The sequence below is a fragment of the Sciurus vulgaris genome (genome assembly GCF_902686455.1).
Source record: "Sciurus vulgaris genome assembly, chromosome: 8".
In the NCBI taxonomy this organism is placed as follows: Eukaryota; Metazoa; Chordata; class Mammalia; order Rodentia; family Sciuridae; genus Sciurus; species Sciurus vulgaris.
The window spans coordinates 92,218,852-92,235,394 of record NC_136468.1 but is presented as its reverse complement, the minus strand read 5'-3'; the positions used below and the strand labels follow the sequence as shown (position 1 = coordinate 92,235,394).

General features: G+C 44.2%; 1 protein-coding gene across 2 annotated transcripts; it reads left to right on the top strand.

Moving 5' to 3' along the window:
- The first annotated feature begins 304 nt into the window (after nt 1-304).
- On the top strand, nt 305-3,542 carry NEUROD6 (neuronal differentiation 6). 2 transcript variants are annotated; one of them, XM_079152370.1, is made up of 2 exons: nt 305-442; nt 1,822-3,542. In XM_079152370.1, exon 2 carries the CDS (start codon nt 1,830-1,832, stop codon nt 2,793-2,795), a length of 966 nt encoding a protein of 321 aa, XP_079008496.1. In that variant the 5' UTR covers nt 305-442; nt 1,822-1,829; the 3' UTR covers nt 2,796-3,542. The 2 variants fall into 2 exon arrangements, with proteins under 2 accessions (XP_079008496.1, XP_079008495.1); XM_079152369.1 differs by having other exon boundaries at nt 1,761-3,542.
- Nucleotides 3,543-16,543: the final 13,001 nt, after the last annotated feature.

The following is a 16,543-nucleotide window of genomic DNA, read 5'->3' as shown; positions in this document are numbered from 1 at the left end:
ACTACCTAACAGTTGCACCGTTGGCAGGGCGAAACTGAGCACTAGCTCAGTCTTTCTACAGATTGCCAGTGAAACCGGAGCAGCTCGAGGAGAAACGCACCTACTGTATGTGAAATGCTGGTGCAGATTTTTTTCCTATCAGTCTAACCTTCTGTGTTGATGCATGAATGCTGGTACCCACTTACAGGGATGCCAGATGATCAGTGCAGAATGAAGGTCCCAAGAGAGAGGATCACATGGCTCTCTCTGCCCTGTGACGTCACTAGCAGATGGCATGGGTACCAGCTCTGGCAGTTGGCATCAATGTCACTTTTTAGAGATCAATGAGATAGTGCAGATATACACAGATCTAGAGGCTCCAGGAGACGATGCGACACTCAGCCTGAAAAGATTTGGAAGACCCAAAATGAAAACTGATTATTGAATGAAATTAAAACCTAAGGTAATATAAATAAAGATATACTTCAATTGATGCTGGCTTTGCATGCAAGTATTTAAAGATACAGTATCACTGTCTTAGAGTATTTGTATGCTCTTTGCCATCTATAACTTCTTATCATATTTCATTCTTATGATGTAATTATCACATACTTTCACTGCTATTATGTAACACTGCAAGTATGTGGACATTACTGAGAGTTTGTGTGTGTGTGTGTGTGTGTGTGTGTGTGTGTGTGTGTGTGTGGTGTGCTGAGAGGGCTGGAGATTGTTACATTGAAAAGTCTCTGTTTTAATGTGCCTATTTGTTTGAAGACTTTCGATGGAAATACTTTCTGCTTCACCCAACAAAAACCAAAAATGCATTTGAAACACAAATTATTTTCCCCTTTCATTTGGGATTCTGAACACACGTGCACAATTGCAGTCAGAATCCTTGGACCGTTCCCGTCAGATATTAGCTAGAGGGAGACTTCTGTGGTTCGTAGAACAAAAACAGTGCGAGAGTGTTTTTTGTCCAGGATGATTTGGACAGCAGTAAACAGACAATTACATTTGAGAAAATCTTAAATGTAAGAGCAGCCTCATCATTTCCTTTGATTTAGAAAATTGCCAATGATATTTTATTTTTTCATTTACTTGTATTTTTTTTCCAAATTAGCCTAATCCCTTTTCTTTTTTGAAGGCTGGGAAAATAGTGCTCTTTTACCTAATTCTTTACTGATCAGAAAAAAAAAATCAGTTTTAAAACTCATCTGATTAATATTTCCTTTAAATCTGTATATTTTAATCACCATTTATCTAAATTCACAGAGGTATATGAGAATAGTAAATAAAGTTAGGGATTTTTTTTTCTCTAAAAATCCCCACAAATTTGCTAGCTGATGGAGAAATAGCACTTTTCATTTAATAAACTGGTTTCTGTTCTATTTTGTTCTCAGGGGAATTGGAATTAATGAAATTCTGCATTGCTATATCATGCTTTGCATTTGCTTGAATTGCACAATCCTTTCCATGTATTAAAATCCAGTTTCAAATCAAAGAGAAATGGAGATGGTAGTGGGATTATACTAAATGCTTGCAATTTTATTTTCTTTTGATAATTTCCTTGTATAAATTAATCCCATTGCATGCATGCATCAGTGTTCTTATAATTACTAGTCTGCACAAACTCAAAATTTTATTTAATGTCAAAAAAAACTAGCCCTAGAATCAGTCTTTTTCATGTGTTCTTGTAGTAATCTGAGTGTCGTCAAATATGTTTTAAGTGTATAAACTTTAAAAATGAAAACGCTTTAAATATTGTGCTGGCATTTTTTCAGGTAATTTAAGATTAGAGAACCATGTTAACACTACCGTTTGATGAGTCTGTTGTAATGCCAGAATCCCAGATGTGCAGAAAGTTTTCTAGAGAATGTGAGGACCAGAAGCAAATTAAGAAACCAGAAAGCTTTTCCAAACAAATCGTCCTTCGAGGAAAGAGCATCAAAAGGGCCCCTGGAGAAGAAACTGAGAAAGAAGAAGAGGAGGAAGACAGAGAAGAGGAGGATGAAAATGGGCTGCCCAGAAGGAGGGGTCTTAGGAAAAAAAAGACCACCAAGCTCCGACTGGAAAGGGTCAAGTTCAGGAGACAGGAAGCTAACGCTCGGGAGAGGAACAGGATGCACGGCCTCAACGATGCTCTGGACAATTTACGAAAAGTGGTCCCTTGCTATTCTAAAACCCAAAAACTGTCCAAAATAGAAACTTTACGACTGGCCAAAAACTACATCTGGGCACTTTCTGAAATTCTGAGAATCGGCAAGAGACCGGATCTGCTCACGTTCGTCCAAAACTTGTGCAAAGGTCTTTCCCAACCAACTACAAACTTGGTGGCAGGCTGCTTGCAGCTCAACGCCAGGAGTTTCCTGATGGGTCAGGGTGGGGAGGCTGCACACCACACCAGGTCGCCCTACTCCACCTTCTACCCACCCTACCACAGCCCTGAGCTCGCCACTCCCCCAGGGCATGGGACTCTTGATAATTCCAAGTCCATGAAACCCTACAATTATTGCAGTGCGTATGAATCCTTCTATGAAAGTACTTCCCCTGAGTGTGCCAGCCCTCAGTTTGAAGGTCCCTTAAGTCCTCCCCCAATTAACTATAATGGGATATTTTCCCTGAAGCAAGAAGAAACCTTGGACTATGGCAAAAATTACAATTACGGCATGCATTACTGTGCAGTGCCACCCAGGGGTCCCCTTGGGCAGGGTGCCATGTTCAGGTTGCCCACCGACAGCCACTTCCCTTACGACTTACATCTGCGCAGCCAATCTCTCACCATGCAAGATGAATTAAATGCAGTTTTTCATAATTAATGAGGAAAATGAAAATAAACAGTGGTCATTCACCTCCCCCGTCTAATTAAGACAAAGCAGATGCTTGTGGGCTTGAGTAATTGGCACAACTCTATCTAAGGTGTTTACTAGTTTCTGAAGTGTGTTTCAACTATTGTGAGAATTTTCTATGTAATAATAAATCTCTTTTCGTATGAGAACTTCTTTTCCTTTCCTTTTGTCTGTAAGGCACTGTGATTCTGTTTCTACTGGCAGGATTTTTTTCTTGTTTTCTTTTCTTTGAAATTCACTTAATTTGTTTGAACAAGGTGTCTAAGAATATACTGTTGAATAAAGACATGCACACAGCATAACTCAATGTCTATTTTGGTTGTACAGTAATTATAAAAATGCATGTTATTAAAATCAGATGAGTAAAATGATGTGTTTATAATTATTGGGAAATTTATCTTATGTATCTCTGAAAATTGAAAATAACAAGAATATCACTAAGCTAACCAGTGATATTGGAAGATGCATTTGAGGATGTACAACAATATAAAAAGCTATGCAATTTTCTGTTTATTAAGGATAAATCTTAATGCATTCAATTGGTGACTATTTCTCTTAAAGTAGTAGCAGATGGGGCAGTGTGATATTTGGGTAGGTGGTATCACAGTTTTGAAACAATTATTTCAATCATAAAGAAAACAGGTTTTCAGCACTTATTTTGTATTGTTCAGAAATTATCTGTACAGGTTTGTTATCACGGTGTATAAATGTGTTTTCCACCCCACATTTTTAAAGCAATTAAACATAGATATTTCCACTCGTAAAGGACATCGATTAGCTGTGATATTTTTGCATGATACTTATTATTTCCTGGTACACAGCTGCTTTCTATCTCCTACGCCCCCCTTCCCTTATCAGAAATACTTCTGGATTACAAAATCGTTTGAGCTAAAACAAATTTCTTAAACTAAACGGCCAAAGCGCTTACAATAATTTTTTTTTAAAGTATCTTAAATGAAAGAAAAGGAACCCCTGAGAGTTAAACATCCTGGGGAAACAATGATAAATCCTGGTAACCTTCAACTTGAGCCTAAATTCGGTGGCAAATTTCCAGCAAACACCAGAGTGGATGTTAAAAACGGAAGGTTTTACTCCACGCGGTTTAAATGTCTGGCCGATTAGAAGCTAAATTCTGTGTGATTAAAAGTTTTCTGACAAAAGGCCACCCAAAACTTAGTTTAATAGCGTCTGGGGAGCTAACCGTCTTCAAACAGGATTGGGTCGCTTCTGGAATGAAAGGCAAGGTGGTGGCCGTGACCTCTCTTAAGACGCCCTCTGGTGCAGGTTTGTTTCCCAGAGGAGGAGAGTGGCAGCTGCGCAGGCCGGCCAGGGCAGCAGGAAATGGTGCAGTGGTGGCCTCACGGCGCGGGTCTGTGGGGACACCGCCAACGGCGCCCGTCGTGCGCCCAGCGGGCACAGCCAGAGACAGCAGAGGCCCGACAGGGCCTGGCGGGCAGCACGCGGAGAGGATGCAGGTGGGATCGCGCCCCCGCGGAGGTCGGCCGCGTACAAGCTGCACTGCCCGTGTCCCGCCCGCAGCGGGCGCCCTGCGGGCCCGGGGGCGGCTCCCTGCGAGCCCTGCCGGCCGCCTTCCCGCAGACCTCCCGGGGGTCAGAGAAGGGCTGGCTGCTCAGCTGGCGGTGCTGGCGCACGCGGGACTGGAGACCCAGCCCCGCATCAACCATCGCCTCTTTACCCGCCCCGTCTGCCGCAAGGTGGGATGCTGCCGTGGCGGCTCCAATTTGTGCAAGTGCTGCCAAGAACTGACACTGTCCTGCCCCGACCAGGCTGGCGGAACTTGCTGCGCCCAGGATCAGAGGCCTGTGCCCCAGTCTCCAGAGGGCGGCCTCGCCCTATCCCTCAGCTCCCCCAGCTTTGAGTCTCCGGGCCTTCGGTGCGTGCAGCGGCCGCACGGAGGGGCGGAGAGGCCGATCAGCGGCTGGCCAGGGCCTCGGCGGGTGGTGAGAACTCCCGTCTCAGCCGGTGTGTGAGCACCTGTTCACTCAAATCCTACGAGGGCAAGCGGGGAAGAAGAGAAATTGTGTCCTCCCGGGGTAGAGAGAAGTTTGCCCAAGGTAGAGAGCCTTCTGTCCCCTCTGTCTGTCTCGGCACAGAAGTGACTCGCGCTTGCTTCCTCCCATATGCGCACAAAACCTGCTCTCCCTGGGATTGTGTCCAGGATTGCCGGTCCTCCTTAAGAACCCTCAGACGCTAAGAGCCTGGTCACTCTGCGCCCCAACTGAGCAAACAAGACAAAGTGAGGAAGCATCTGGAAATAAAAGAGTCTGGACCCCCAACCCCAAGATATGCCGTTTAAGTCCAAGGTGTGGTCTCCCCTCTCCGGGCTGCAAGGTGACCAGCTGCCTGACTGAGAACGCGCTGCACCTGCTCAGAATCGTGGTTCACACAGCTTTTGAAAACCGCAGTCTTTCCAGGGTCACAAATTTGTGTTGGAAGGAGAGATTTCAACAGAAGATTACTCTCCTGTCTCCCTTCTGGCAAGTGGGAGAGCTAAGAAGAGAAGCAGCTGGCTGAAATGGGAAGAAACAAATGCACAGAAGCTTCTGATCCCCTTGCTTGGTTAAAAAAAAAAAAAAAAAAAAAAAAAGTCACTCAAGTAAGAGTGGGGTTTTCAGGTGCAGACCCAGAAATGGGAGGGTTCTTCCATAATCTGGATGCACAGATCCAATGCATGCTCACTCCTTCATTGACTGCTGCAGCCGCTGGTATTAAGAATGTGTGAGCATCCAATACAACCGCAAGAATGAGATCCTAATTAGAATAAGTTATAAGTGTATGTCAAAATATACTCTACGGTCACGTATAACGAAAAAGAACAAATAAAACATTTTTTTAAAGTATGTATGAGTAGGGTGTTAGGCCAGTCCTTGGAGCGCACTCATTTCTCATCCTTCGGATGTCCCTGATGAGCCCTGGCAGGGGAACCACCCAGCCAGCCCCCTTCATATGTCACTAATGGCCATGTGTCAGTTTTCTTTCTCAACAGGGCTCTCTCTGTTCCCTGTTGACTGCAGTCCTGAGAAATCATGAGCTGTTCATTCATCCACCAATATCACAGATTCCACACACTGCAAAATTGTGCTTTTTAAGATATCACTCCAATAGAATGAAAATTGTATAGTATAAAGAGTGCATTTAAAAACCAGGAAGACTTGGTGTTTGGTCTGGGTGGAAATCCTTGATTCCCTTGATGTCTTGCTTTCCTCACTTCTAAGCAGGAAAGATTTTCCCTTCATCTGACTCTTTAGTGATTCAGATTGACTAGGCATCTCTTCTTGAGCTGAATTGTCATGAATCTATATTTACCTTCCTGGAGTTTGTCCTTTATCTGCATGTCCTTTTTCCTTTTACAAATTACAGATGGGCACACACATGTGGTTCTTTTATGTTGTGGTAGGTAGGACTGGTATTGCCATTCCAGGGGCACCAGCGGCTTAGGTCCCTTCTACTTTTTAGGCCATTCTCCTTACCATGAGACTTCCATTCTCAAAGTCATATCATGGTCCAAGGTAGCTAATGGAGTTCTAGCCATTGTTCCCTCATTCCAATTAAGAGCAAGAAAAGAAGGGGACCAAAGATTATCCCTCCCACCAGATTAGACTTCACAGGGATCTCATGGAATGATTTCTATTTAGATTTTACTGACCACTTCTAGATTTAAGAGAAGATGGTGATATATCCTTTTTAACAGAGTATTTTACCACTGGAATAAAATCAGGTCCTGTCAATAAGAAAGGAGAAAATGGCTTTTAACACTGCCATTTACCCAATTCCTTCCTTCTTTCTCTGAACCTTCTACTCTATCCCCAAACATTCTCTCCCTGCTTCTACTCCTTCCCCTCTGGTAACATACATTTGTGTTACCAAATTGTCTCTTAGGTTCCCCCAACTTGTGGATTCTAAGTAAGGTCTACCTTGAAACCCAGGCCTTCTCTCCCCTCAGATGCACAGCCCTAGGCCTGTGGCCCTGTGTGTGGAAGACATAAGAGGGTTTTGTCTACCATTCCTTGCTGCTTTTCTCCATCACACTTTCCATGCCCAGGTTGCCCAGGATTTCCTCTAGTGGAACATCACAGGGTTGATGTGGTGGATACCGACCACTTTCAACTCCAACTCCATTGTCCTTTGGGTCTTTTGCTCCTCTTAAAATCCGCCCCCCCCACCCCCCCATCAACTGCCTCTGACCCATTAAGGGAAGGCCTGTTCTTTTTTTTTTTTTTTTTTTTTGGGTGCTGGGGATCGAACCCAGGGCCTTGTGCTTACAAGGCGAAGACCTGCTCTTAATTTGGAGAGCAGGCAGAGTATTTGAATTGCTGGCCATAAGAGTCTCTGACTTTAATCACCCAGCCTGCTTGCTCCCAGGATGCTTGGCCACTCCAGAGCAGGATCAGGGAGGGTTCAAGGGCAGCCTCATCCTGCACTAGGGGAGCTACGCAGCCTGCTTCCTCTCAGCCCTGTTTGCCAGCCGGCCTCACTCCATCTGACACTTTTCCTATCTGTGTCTGGGGTATCCTCCCTCTTCTCTTTCTCAGGTTCCCAATAAAGCTCAAATTTCGGACAAAGTTCAAGTTCTTCCCTTGTGCAACTACATACCAGAGGCTGAGGAAAAGGAAAGTCTGTAGCTTGCCCTTTCATCCTAAAGCCCCATCTAGACTCTTATTCTTTTTCCTTCCTACCAAAGTTCTGTAATAAATACCTGGCACAGAATGCCTCTACTTTTTGAGCAATCTCCTGATCTTTTGTGGTCCTTCCACTTCATTGAGATTACAAGACTCAACCAACTTTGTTGGTTCTCAGTTTCCGGTAAAATCAAGATCATCAGAGGTAGCAAGTTCTAAAGTCCACTGACTGTTCTCCAGTCCTGACTCTCTCTGCTCCTTCTCTGGCTGCCCTGCCCTCCCAAGCTATTGTGGGTCTCCTAGCAGTTGCTTGGCTCTTCCTCCTTCTCCTCCTCTCTTCAACACGCAGCCCTCTGAGCATCTCTCCAATGTTGTGAAGACCCTACTTTTCCTCTCCTGTTCCCTTCCTCTACCAAACTAGCTGGGTTATTTATTAGACCGCTTGGATATCCCACTGTCCCCTAAACGCAACCATGTCTATAATAAATCCTTCTCTAAAGTGCCACTGCCTCCTACCAGCCTTTTCCAGAACATTACTGCAGTTCCTTGTGAAAAAAACTCTGAGACTTCATTGAGTAAATGAGAATGGAAAAGTAAAAGTACTTGGAAGAAGATAAATGACATTAATTATTTCTCCCACTACTTTCTCTTTCTAGCCATCCCTTAATTTTTTTTTTTTTTTAATTTTGTACCAGGGATTGAACCTAGGGATGTTTAACCACTGAGCCACATCCCCAGCCCTTTTTTATATTTTATTTAGTGACAGACTCTCACTAAATTGCTTAGGGCTTTGCTAAGTTGCTGAGGCTGGCTTTGAACTCTTGATCCTCCTGCCTCAGCCTCCCAACTCTCTGGGATTACAAACGTATGCCACCGCACCTGGTCAGGCCATCCCCTTTCACATAAGTCTCGGTACCTATTGGTTTCTCCTTGTACTTCACACAGAGACCAATACTCTAGCTTCCAGGCTAATTTCCCCTGCTCTACCCATTTCCCGATGCCAAATTAATCTTCCTAAAACACCACAATGCAACCATCCCTTGGAGTAACACCTTTCATGCTTCTCATTTTCTATCTGATAAATGATAAAATGCACCTTAATTTTTCATCCATCTAAATTCTCCGTACAAAAATGAAAAACAGTTGCTCGTATCATACAATATTTCAGAATTTACAAACTACTTTGCATATAGTCACCCTAATTAGTCCTAAGAACATCATCATAAGGTAATAATTCTTATGATCCTTATTATCAGAAACTGGGAATGAACAGAGTTGTGTCACTTGCGCATAGGCATGGAGCTAATGGACTTTGCTGCCATGTTGGAAGAACAAAGTGTCTGTTTTTCCATCTCTCCCCATACCATGATCAACACAGAAGGTTTCTGTGACCCTAAAGGGTATGAGGGCGAGCAAGCCAGCAAGCAATTTCTACAGTGGACACCTGCTGGTTGTCCTCTATTTTCCTGTGATAGCATCAGGTTGAAGGCTCGGTCTCCAAGACTGGCCCCCACTAGTGATGCCAGTCACAAGCCCCAGGTTATTTTTACCTGTGCTTCTGACCAACCTGCTATAAATCAGGGTTCCCACAACCCCTCCTTGGATCAGTTAGCCTGCAAGAGTGGCTCATAGTACTCGGAGGACTCATGTTTACGGGTTTATTATAAAGGAGATCTCAAAGGGTGCAAATGAAGAGATATATAGGGTGAGGCATGGGAGAAGGGCTTACCACTCTCCAGGAATACCCACAAGTGCTGTCTATTTGGGTTTCTGCGGAGACTTTATTACCCAGGCCTGATTGGACCGTGGATGACTGTGTTCAAATGTGATTGGACAAAAGGCATATGACCTAATGCTACCAGACTGGGTGAGGAAGCCCAGCAAGGCCTATCTGTCCAGACCTTTCTTGGCCTCTCTATACAGCTCTCTTTCCTCCAGGGTATAGGCAGGACCCTTCAGGAACGAGGAGGTTCTTAGGACCTGCTATCCTACAAAGGGAGTTTGGAGAATTCTTCATGGCCAACTCCGAAGACCAAAAGGCCAGGAGGACTGGAGTTTCTGTGACCCACTCCAGGGAAGATAAACTCATGTTTCTATGACCTGCCTTAGAGAGAAAGCATGGATGAAAACAAATAACAAAAAATATGTAGCATCATATCCAGACGGACAAACTCGGTCCTCAGACGTTCACCATCAGGCAATATTTCACAACCCTTCAGTTTGCACCAAAGGCTTATGTGGTCTCTCATTTCAATGGTCAATAGTTTCTGTCTACTCTTTCTAAAACAACAGTACACTTTGTTCAGACAGTTTCTTAGGGGGTTAGCATGTGCATGAAAATGTTTCTGATTACAGAGGAAACAGGTGTGGAGAACCAGGAACTAAGGTGCCCCCACCTGGCCCAGCATTTGCGGTCTCTGAGGATCGAGGTTAGACAACCACTGTTCTGCAGGAACGTATCCTTGAGGTGCAACCTGTTCACTGCATCTGTTCACCTCCCTGTCTTGCACAGCACCATGGGTTACAGATATTCTCCCTTCTCTTCCCCAACTTCTCCAATTTGCATGTGCTTCAAGGCCACCTCCTACATGAAGCCTCCCAGGCTTCCATAGCCTGTAATGGCATCCTGTTGTGAAGAAGCCACAGCCCTGGCATTATCAACTAAATTTTTAATGCCTAAATCATGTGATATGTAAAATCTTGTTTATGTCAAATATTGCTATTTAACTTAGACGTCTAACTCTATTAAATGCTCCTGGGGAGCAAGGTCAATATTTCCTCTTCTCTGTGACTCCAGAGCACATGCACTTGTTAAACTCTTGATTCCCTGATTGTAATTAGGTACATAAGCTCTGTTTTTATTAGTGAATAATCCCAATTCAAAGCAAAACAGCATGAACTTTGCACATCCTACAACAGTTGATGCTCAGCAACCACAGTCAGGTTCGGATTTATCACCTTTAAAGTGAGAAGAATGACACGTAGGTCACAGGGATTTTGTGAAGATTAAATGAAATCATTTGTGAAGAGTACTTATCTTGCATCCAGATTCAGAGTAAGAAAGTCATCCACGAGACCCCTTCCTGTTTCCATTACTAATATGATACACACTTATTAACTCCTGCTAAATCTGCAAAATATGAATGGCAATATTTTTCAAAGTCCAGATTAGATACAGGTAGCATGTTTTGAGACAAATTTAGTCCAGTGGATGGACTTGGTATATTTTAGGGTCTCTTCCTTGTAGTATTAGTACTAGTTCATCTGAAAATACTTCAGAAACACACACACACACACACACACATACACACACATAGTAGTATGATGTCAAATGTCAAAAAAGTTGGAAAACCACTCATCTGGAAGATAACTGCGGTGGAATAAATGTACAAAAAGACCCAAGAGGTCAGGTTCTGCAGCTCCTGCACTTCTATTCCTGAAGTGCATTGTAACTTATGTCACACTCTCTCACACCAGAAAGGTAAGAATTCTTGCGAGAATGCCCTACATGATCACCTGACAGTTTTCAGAGATGACTTTTGCCAAGAAGCAGGACCCTTTCAGGTTTGAAGGCAGGGCCTTTATATCATACTTCTCCTTACTTCTCCCTTGAAAAAGGAAGTACTACATTTAAGTACTCTGGGGGGCAGATGGTAACAAAATTACTGGATCCTCCTCTCCTTTTGACATTAGGAAGGAGAGGAGGATCAAGTAAGTTCAGAAATCTAAAGTAAGAAGAATAACAACAACAAAAAAAAAATCAAAGTTTAGGAGGACCACTCAGCATTGCCTGCAGGAATCCAAACAAGTCCTAGGCTCATTAGGATTCCCAAGTTTTCCTGGGCATCAAAATCACCCAGGGATCTGTTTTTGGAAAGCCAGTTCTCAGGATCCACCTCCACCTACTGAATCACTCAGCTCCTTCATTATGTGGTCCATGTACATGCCTGGAACACCAACACTAGATGCATTCCACACTGCTGAAGTGTTAGTCATCTTTCTGGTCTTGTAACAAATACCTGAGGTAAATTAACTTATAAAGAGAAAAGGTTTCTTTTGGTTCACAGTTTTGGAGGTTTCAGTTCAAGACCAATTGGTCCTGCTGCTTTGGCCCTGTGGCAGTACATCATGGTGGGAATTCATGTTGGAGCAAAGTCGCTCACCTCCTGGCCAGAAAATGAAACAAAGAGAGGAAGAGACTGGGGTCTCACAATCCCCTGCAGGGGCACACTCTCAATGACCTAAAACCTCACACTGTTCCCCACCAACAGAGCTGGAGCTGAGGGGCCGAGCCTTTAACACATGGGTCTTTGGGGAAACAATCCATACCCAATCAATAGTGTTGAACATTGAAGGCAGTCTTGGGGGTGACAGATGAAGGTTAGAGAATGGAGACACACGATGCCTTAAGTCGGATCTTGGGGACTTTCAACTCTTGGTGAGAGAGTTTGATGTAGGCAATGGGAAGAACAGGTGCCAAGTGCCCCTGAGTATTCGTGACAAGAAAAAGTGAAGTCAAAACATGGGCCAAGGCAGCCTCTTGGAACACCAGTGGCCAGCGGGCCTGCCACCAGTGTATGGTGTGCTGAGACACAATGGCTGTTTCCCTTCCAACCTCTGAGTAGCCAGAGTCCTGTCAATAGCTGATCAGTCATTGGAGGTAGCCGTCAGAGATCCTGGGATCTGTCATTAGACAGCAACAACCCTCAATGGTGTTGGCATTCTTCCAGGTTCAATTTTCAAAGGTAACTACTCTCAAATCCTGCTTCCTGGTCACTCGGTGATTTCTTCAAAATATAAGTGAGGTCATGGGAGATTCCTATGTGTTTGTGTGAGATGGGCTAACGGGGGGCTCCTGGAGGAGCAGGAGCTGGGACGATCACTCCTTGCTTGAGAGGGAGGAATCCGGATGTGCTGTGACCCTGACAACACGGCACGCAGACACCTTCATAGCAGGGTCTTAAAGGAAGGACTGCAGACCAGCAACTAAGCTCGTGTGCTTGTCGTAACGGACGTGCTGGTCTTATGTTCGTAAGATCCCCTCCCAGACTTAGCAAAGAAAAGGAATATCCTCCAGTGAAGTTCAAACTTTTTATTCTCTCTTATCTGTGGAGAATTGCAAATAGAAACACTTCAGTCCCCTTTAGGTGACTGTGCAGGAGGATCACATGTCACATCGAAAAGAATTCAGCCAGAATGCAGACTGGCTAGCAACCTCTGGGGAACTAAAATTTGGGGCAAAAAAAAAAAAAAAAAAAAAAAAAAAAAAAAAAAATGCTCACTTTCCCAGTTGGATAGGACTATAAAGACATACGTTTCAATTAATTTATGACTCAGTGACTAGAAAGAGAGGAGTAAAAATACTGTCAAGCTTTCTTACAAAAAAAAAACCTCGAGCAATGCTTGGGCAATTTCTTCATGTGTCCAATTAATCTTCAGAATAATGGGGGTTGGTCTTCCCATCCTCTATCTCAACAGAGAGGAGAGAAGTGGAGGAGTCCACATGAGGACTGTGTCTTCGTTCAGCAATCATTTCCTGAGTCCTCATTCTGACCAGCTGTCCTCTGTTTCAGGGGTGAAGAACCAGGGGAGGCGGAGGCGCAGGCGGAGGCCAGCTCCCCAGCTCGTGAAGTCCTCTCACCAGCCAGCACACTGCTCCCACATTCTGCACCTGCTGCTGCACAGGTGTGGGGAGAGGGCAGACTCACTGGTAAGCAGGATAGATGGAGTCCTTACTCTCTGCAGCCTTATACTCAGCCGAAGGAGCACTCATCCATTCAACAGATATGTATCTGTAATTTTCAGATGCTGCATTGGGTATGGTGGATATAAACGTGAGAAAGATAGCAGGGCACCATGGCCCATGCCTGTAATCCTGGTGGCTCGGGAGGCTGAGGCAGGAGGATCACCTTTTCAAAGCCAGCCTCAGCAAAAGTGAGGTGCTAAGCAACTCGGTGAGACCCTGTCTCTAAATAAAAATACAAAATAGGGCTGGGGATGTGGCTCAGTGGTAGAGTACCCCTGAGTTCAATTCCTGGTAACCCCTCCCCCGCCCCAAATAAAGAAAGATATAACTACCTGCTACCCTCCAGGGACAGGAGTGAGAAAGACATATAAAAAATGAAAGTAGTTAACCAAAGAATTTCATCTTAATTCATTTGTGCTACTATGACAAAATACCACAGGCTGGGTAATTTATAAGGAATAAAAATTCATTTCCTATAGCTCTTAAGGCTGAGGAGTCTAAGGTCAAGGCACTGGCACTGAACATCTGGTAAAGGCCACTGGATGCTTCCAAGATGGTGCTGTGTTCTTACATGCAGAGCAGGGGAGTTGGGGAGAGAAAAGGACCAAATACTGTGTAAAAACTTCTTTTTATTATGTGGTGCTGGTGATTGAAGGTAGGGCCTCGCCTATGCTAAGCACATACTCTACCACTGAGCTGCACCCCAGCCCCGGGGACCTCTTTCTTTTCTTTTAATTTGTTCTAATTAGTTATGCATTAGTAGAATGCATTTTGACTCTTCATACATAAATGGAGTCTAACTTCTCCATCTTCTGGATGTACATGATGTTGAGTTACACAGGTCATGTAATCATGTATGCACATAGGGTAATAATGTCCCATTCATTCTACTATCTTTCCTACTCCACAAACCCCCTTCAGTTCCTTCAACCCCCTCTGCCTAATTCAAAGTATTACTATTTTTCCCTAGCCCACCCCACTATTGTGAATTAGCATCCATATATCAGAGAAAATATCTGGCCCTTGGTTTGGGGAGATTGGCTTATTTTACTTAGCATGATATTCTCCAGTTCCATCCATTTACCTGCAAATGCTGTAATTTCATTCTTCTTTATGGCTGAGTAATATTCCACTGTGTATACGTACCACATATTCTTTATCCAGTCTTCTGTTGAAGGGCACCTAGTTTGTTTCCATAGTTTGGCTATTGTGAGTTGAGCCTCTGTAGACACAGATGTGGCTGAAGCCTCTTTTCTAAAGGCCTTAATTGCATTCACAAGGGAGGAGCTTTTATGACCTATTTATCTCCTAAATGCCCAACTCTTAATAACACCACAGTGGAGATTACAACATGAATTTTAGACACACATTCACGCCATAGCAGCTTTAGTGGAGAGGACATCAGCAGAAGCGTTATCTGCTCAGCCTGGGCAGGCCCATTGTTGGGCCAGGAGAGGAGTTACAGGGAGGAACAGACACTTAAGCTGAGTCACAGTGGGTCAGAGACATGTCACAGGTGGGCCTGTGTGGAAAGGTAACTTCCAGGTTATTTTTCCTGTTATTCCTTCCAGAAAGAGATGCAGCTTTTCCAAGCCTCCCTTTCTCTCTTTAATTGAAAGATACTGGAAAAGAAAATTGGGCTAAGCTCTTCCTTATTTCAGCCATGCTGCTCCTATGTGTGCTCAAGAGTTCCAAGTTAAGGAATGTGGGCAGTCTGCAGAGGGTTGGGGGTCCTCTGTGATTATACAGAATGGGCTCTTCAGTTCCAGGGTTGAGTTGGTGAGCACACTTATCCTACATTCTAAGGGACATCTCTGACCTCAACTTTATCAATTGATCTTCAGCTTCCACCTGCCTTATTTCTTATCTTACAAAGCAATGGACTCCGAAGGGGAAAGAGGGATGCTACTTATAAAGAGTCCCCTCTAGAACTCTAGCAGGGAATTTCCAGCAGAAGTGTTTACCTAGGGAAGGGAAGGGAAGGTCACTTCCAAGAGTTTCAAGTTCAGCGTGATGTGGCATTTGGAGTAATGCGGGGATTCGTCTAAAAGGTGTCTGAGAATGCTGGCCAGGGGCCATACCTGGAATGTCTTATGGGTCCAGAAAGTCAGGATTTTATGCACAGAACACATCAGCATCTTTGGCAAAGTGAGAGTGAGGACCAGAACCTAGGGAAGCAATTAGGAAATAGCTTCAGTGAAAGATGCTGGAAAGGACAGGAGAGGCTTATGGGAGGATAAGTACAGAGAAAGGATAGTACTTCTGCCTGAATCTGGAAACAGAGGAAGAGAAGAAAGGTAGGATAGCAGTTATACTTTTGCAGCTTGGACCTGGCAGGTTCAGGGCCAGAAAGTTATGAGGACCTTGTTTTTTAACTTGTTTAGACTAAGTGTGCTGTGGAAAGTTCTGGCTGGGTTATGTAAAAGATGGTTGAATGACAACTCTCTGGGTCTGGAGTTCCAAAGAGAGGCCTGGGCTGCAGCTTCCATAGAGGCATGGATGGGCTCAGACTCAGAGTGCAGGGTCTGAGAAGGAAACAGGAGTCAGAACAGAGCCCGATTCTCAGGGTTTCTGAATAGAGCCCCTCTTCACTGAGTGCAGGGGGTGCTCTCTGGGTTCAAGGTCCCTCCTAGATGTACTCTTGAAGCTGGGCCGTAAGTGGCGCTATGGTTTGGGAGTGGTTGGTCCCCTCCCAAACTCATGCTGAAATTTGATCACCACTGTGGTGGGGCTGGGAGGTAGGACCCTTAGGAAGCGATTAGGTTGTCATGAAGAATAGATGCTGCTCTTGAGGGACTGGATTTGTTCCCTGAATATGGGTTGGTATGAAGCAAGCCCAGCCCCTCATGTTTGTTCCTTCCCTCTGAACCCACGTACCCCTCCTCCTTACCTTCACATCATGACACAGCACAATGTCATGATGGAGCCTCATGAGATGTGGATGGACTTCCAGTCTCCAGAACTGTGAGCTGAATAAACCTCTTTCCTTTATGAATTACCCCATCTCAGGTATTCTCTTATGCAATGGAAAATGGACCAAGACAAGTGATGTCACCAGGTCTTGGTTTTCTGGACATATTTTTTTCAAATCCATATACAAACACTGTTATCTGTCAATGTTTTTCTTTATCTTCTGTGAATGATTTTTCACACCACTGTTGTTAGAGATCTCCTTTGACATAGAACTTGGAAGACAGGGGAAATGGGCCATTTGACCTAAGTGAGACCTAAAAGTGGTAAGGTTACTTCCCATGGAAGAGAAAGGCAATGAATATTAATGAATAAATATTAAAACTATCAATGACTGTCACTGTATGGTCTTCTTCAAACTT

Coding starts and splice junctions, on each gene's coding strand:
- NEUROD6 (XM_079152369.1), top strand. CDS start 1,782: ATGTTAACACTACCGTTTGATGAGTCTGTTGTAATGCCAGAATCCCAG.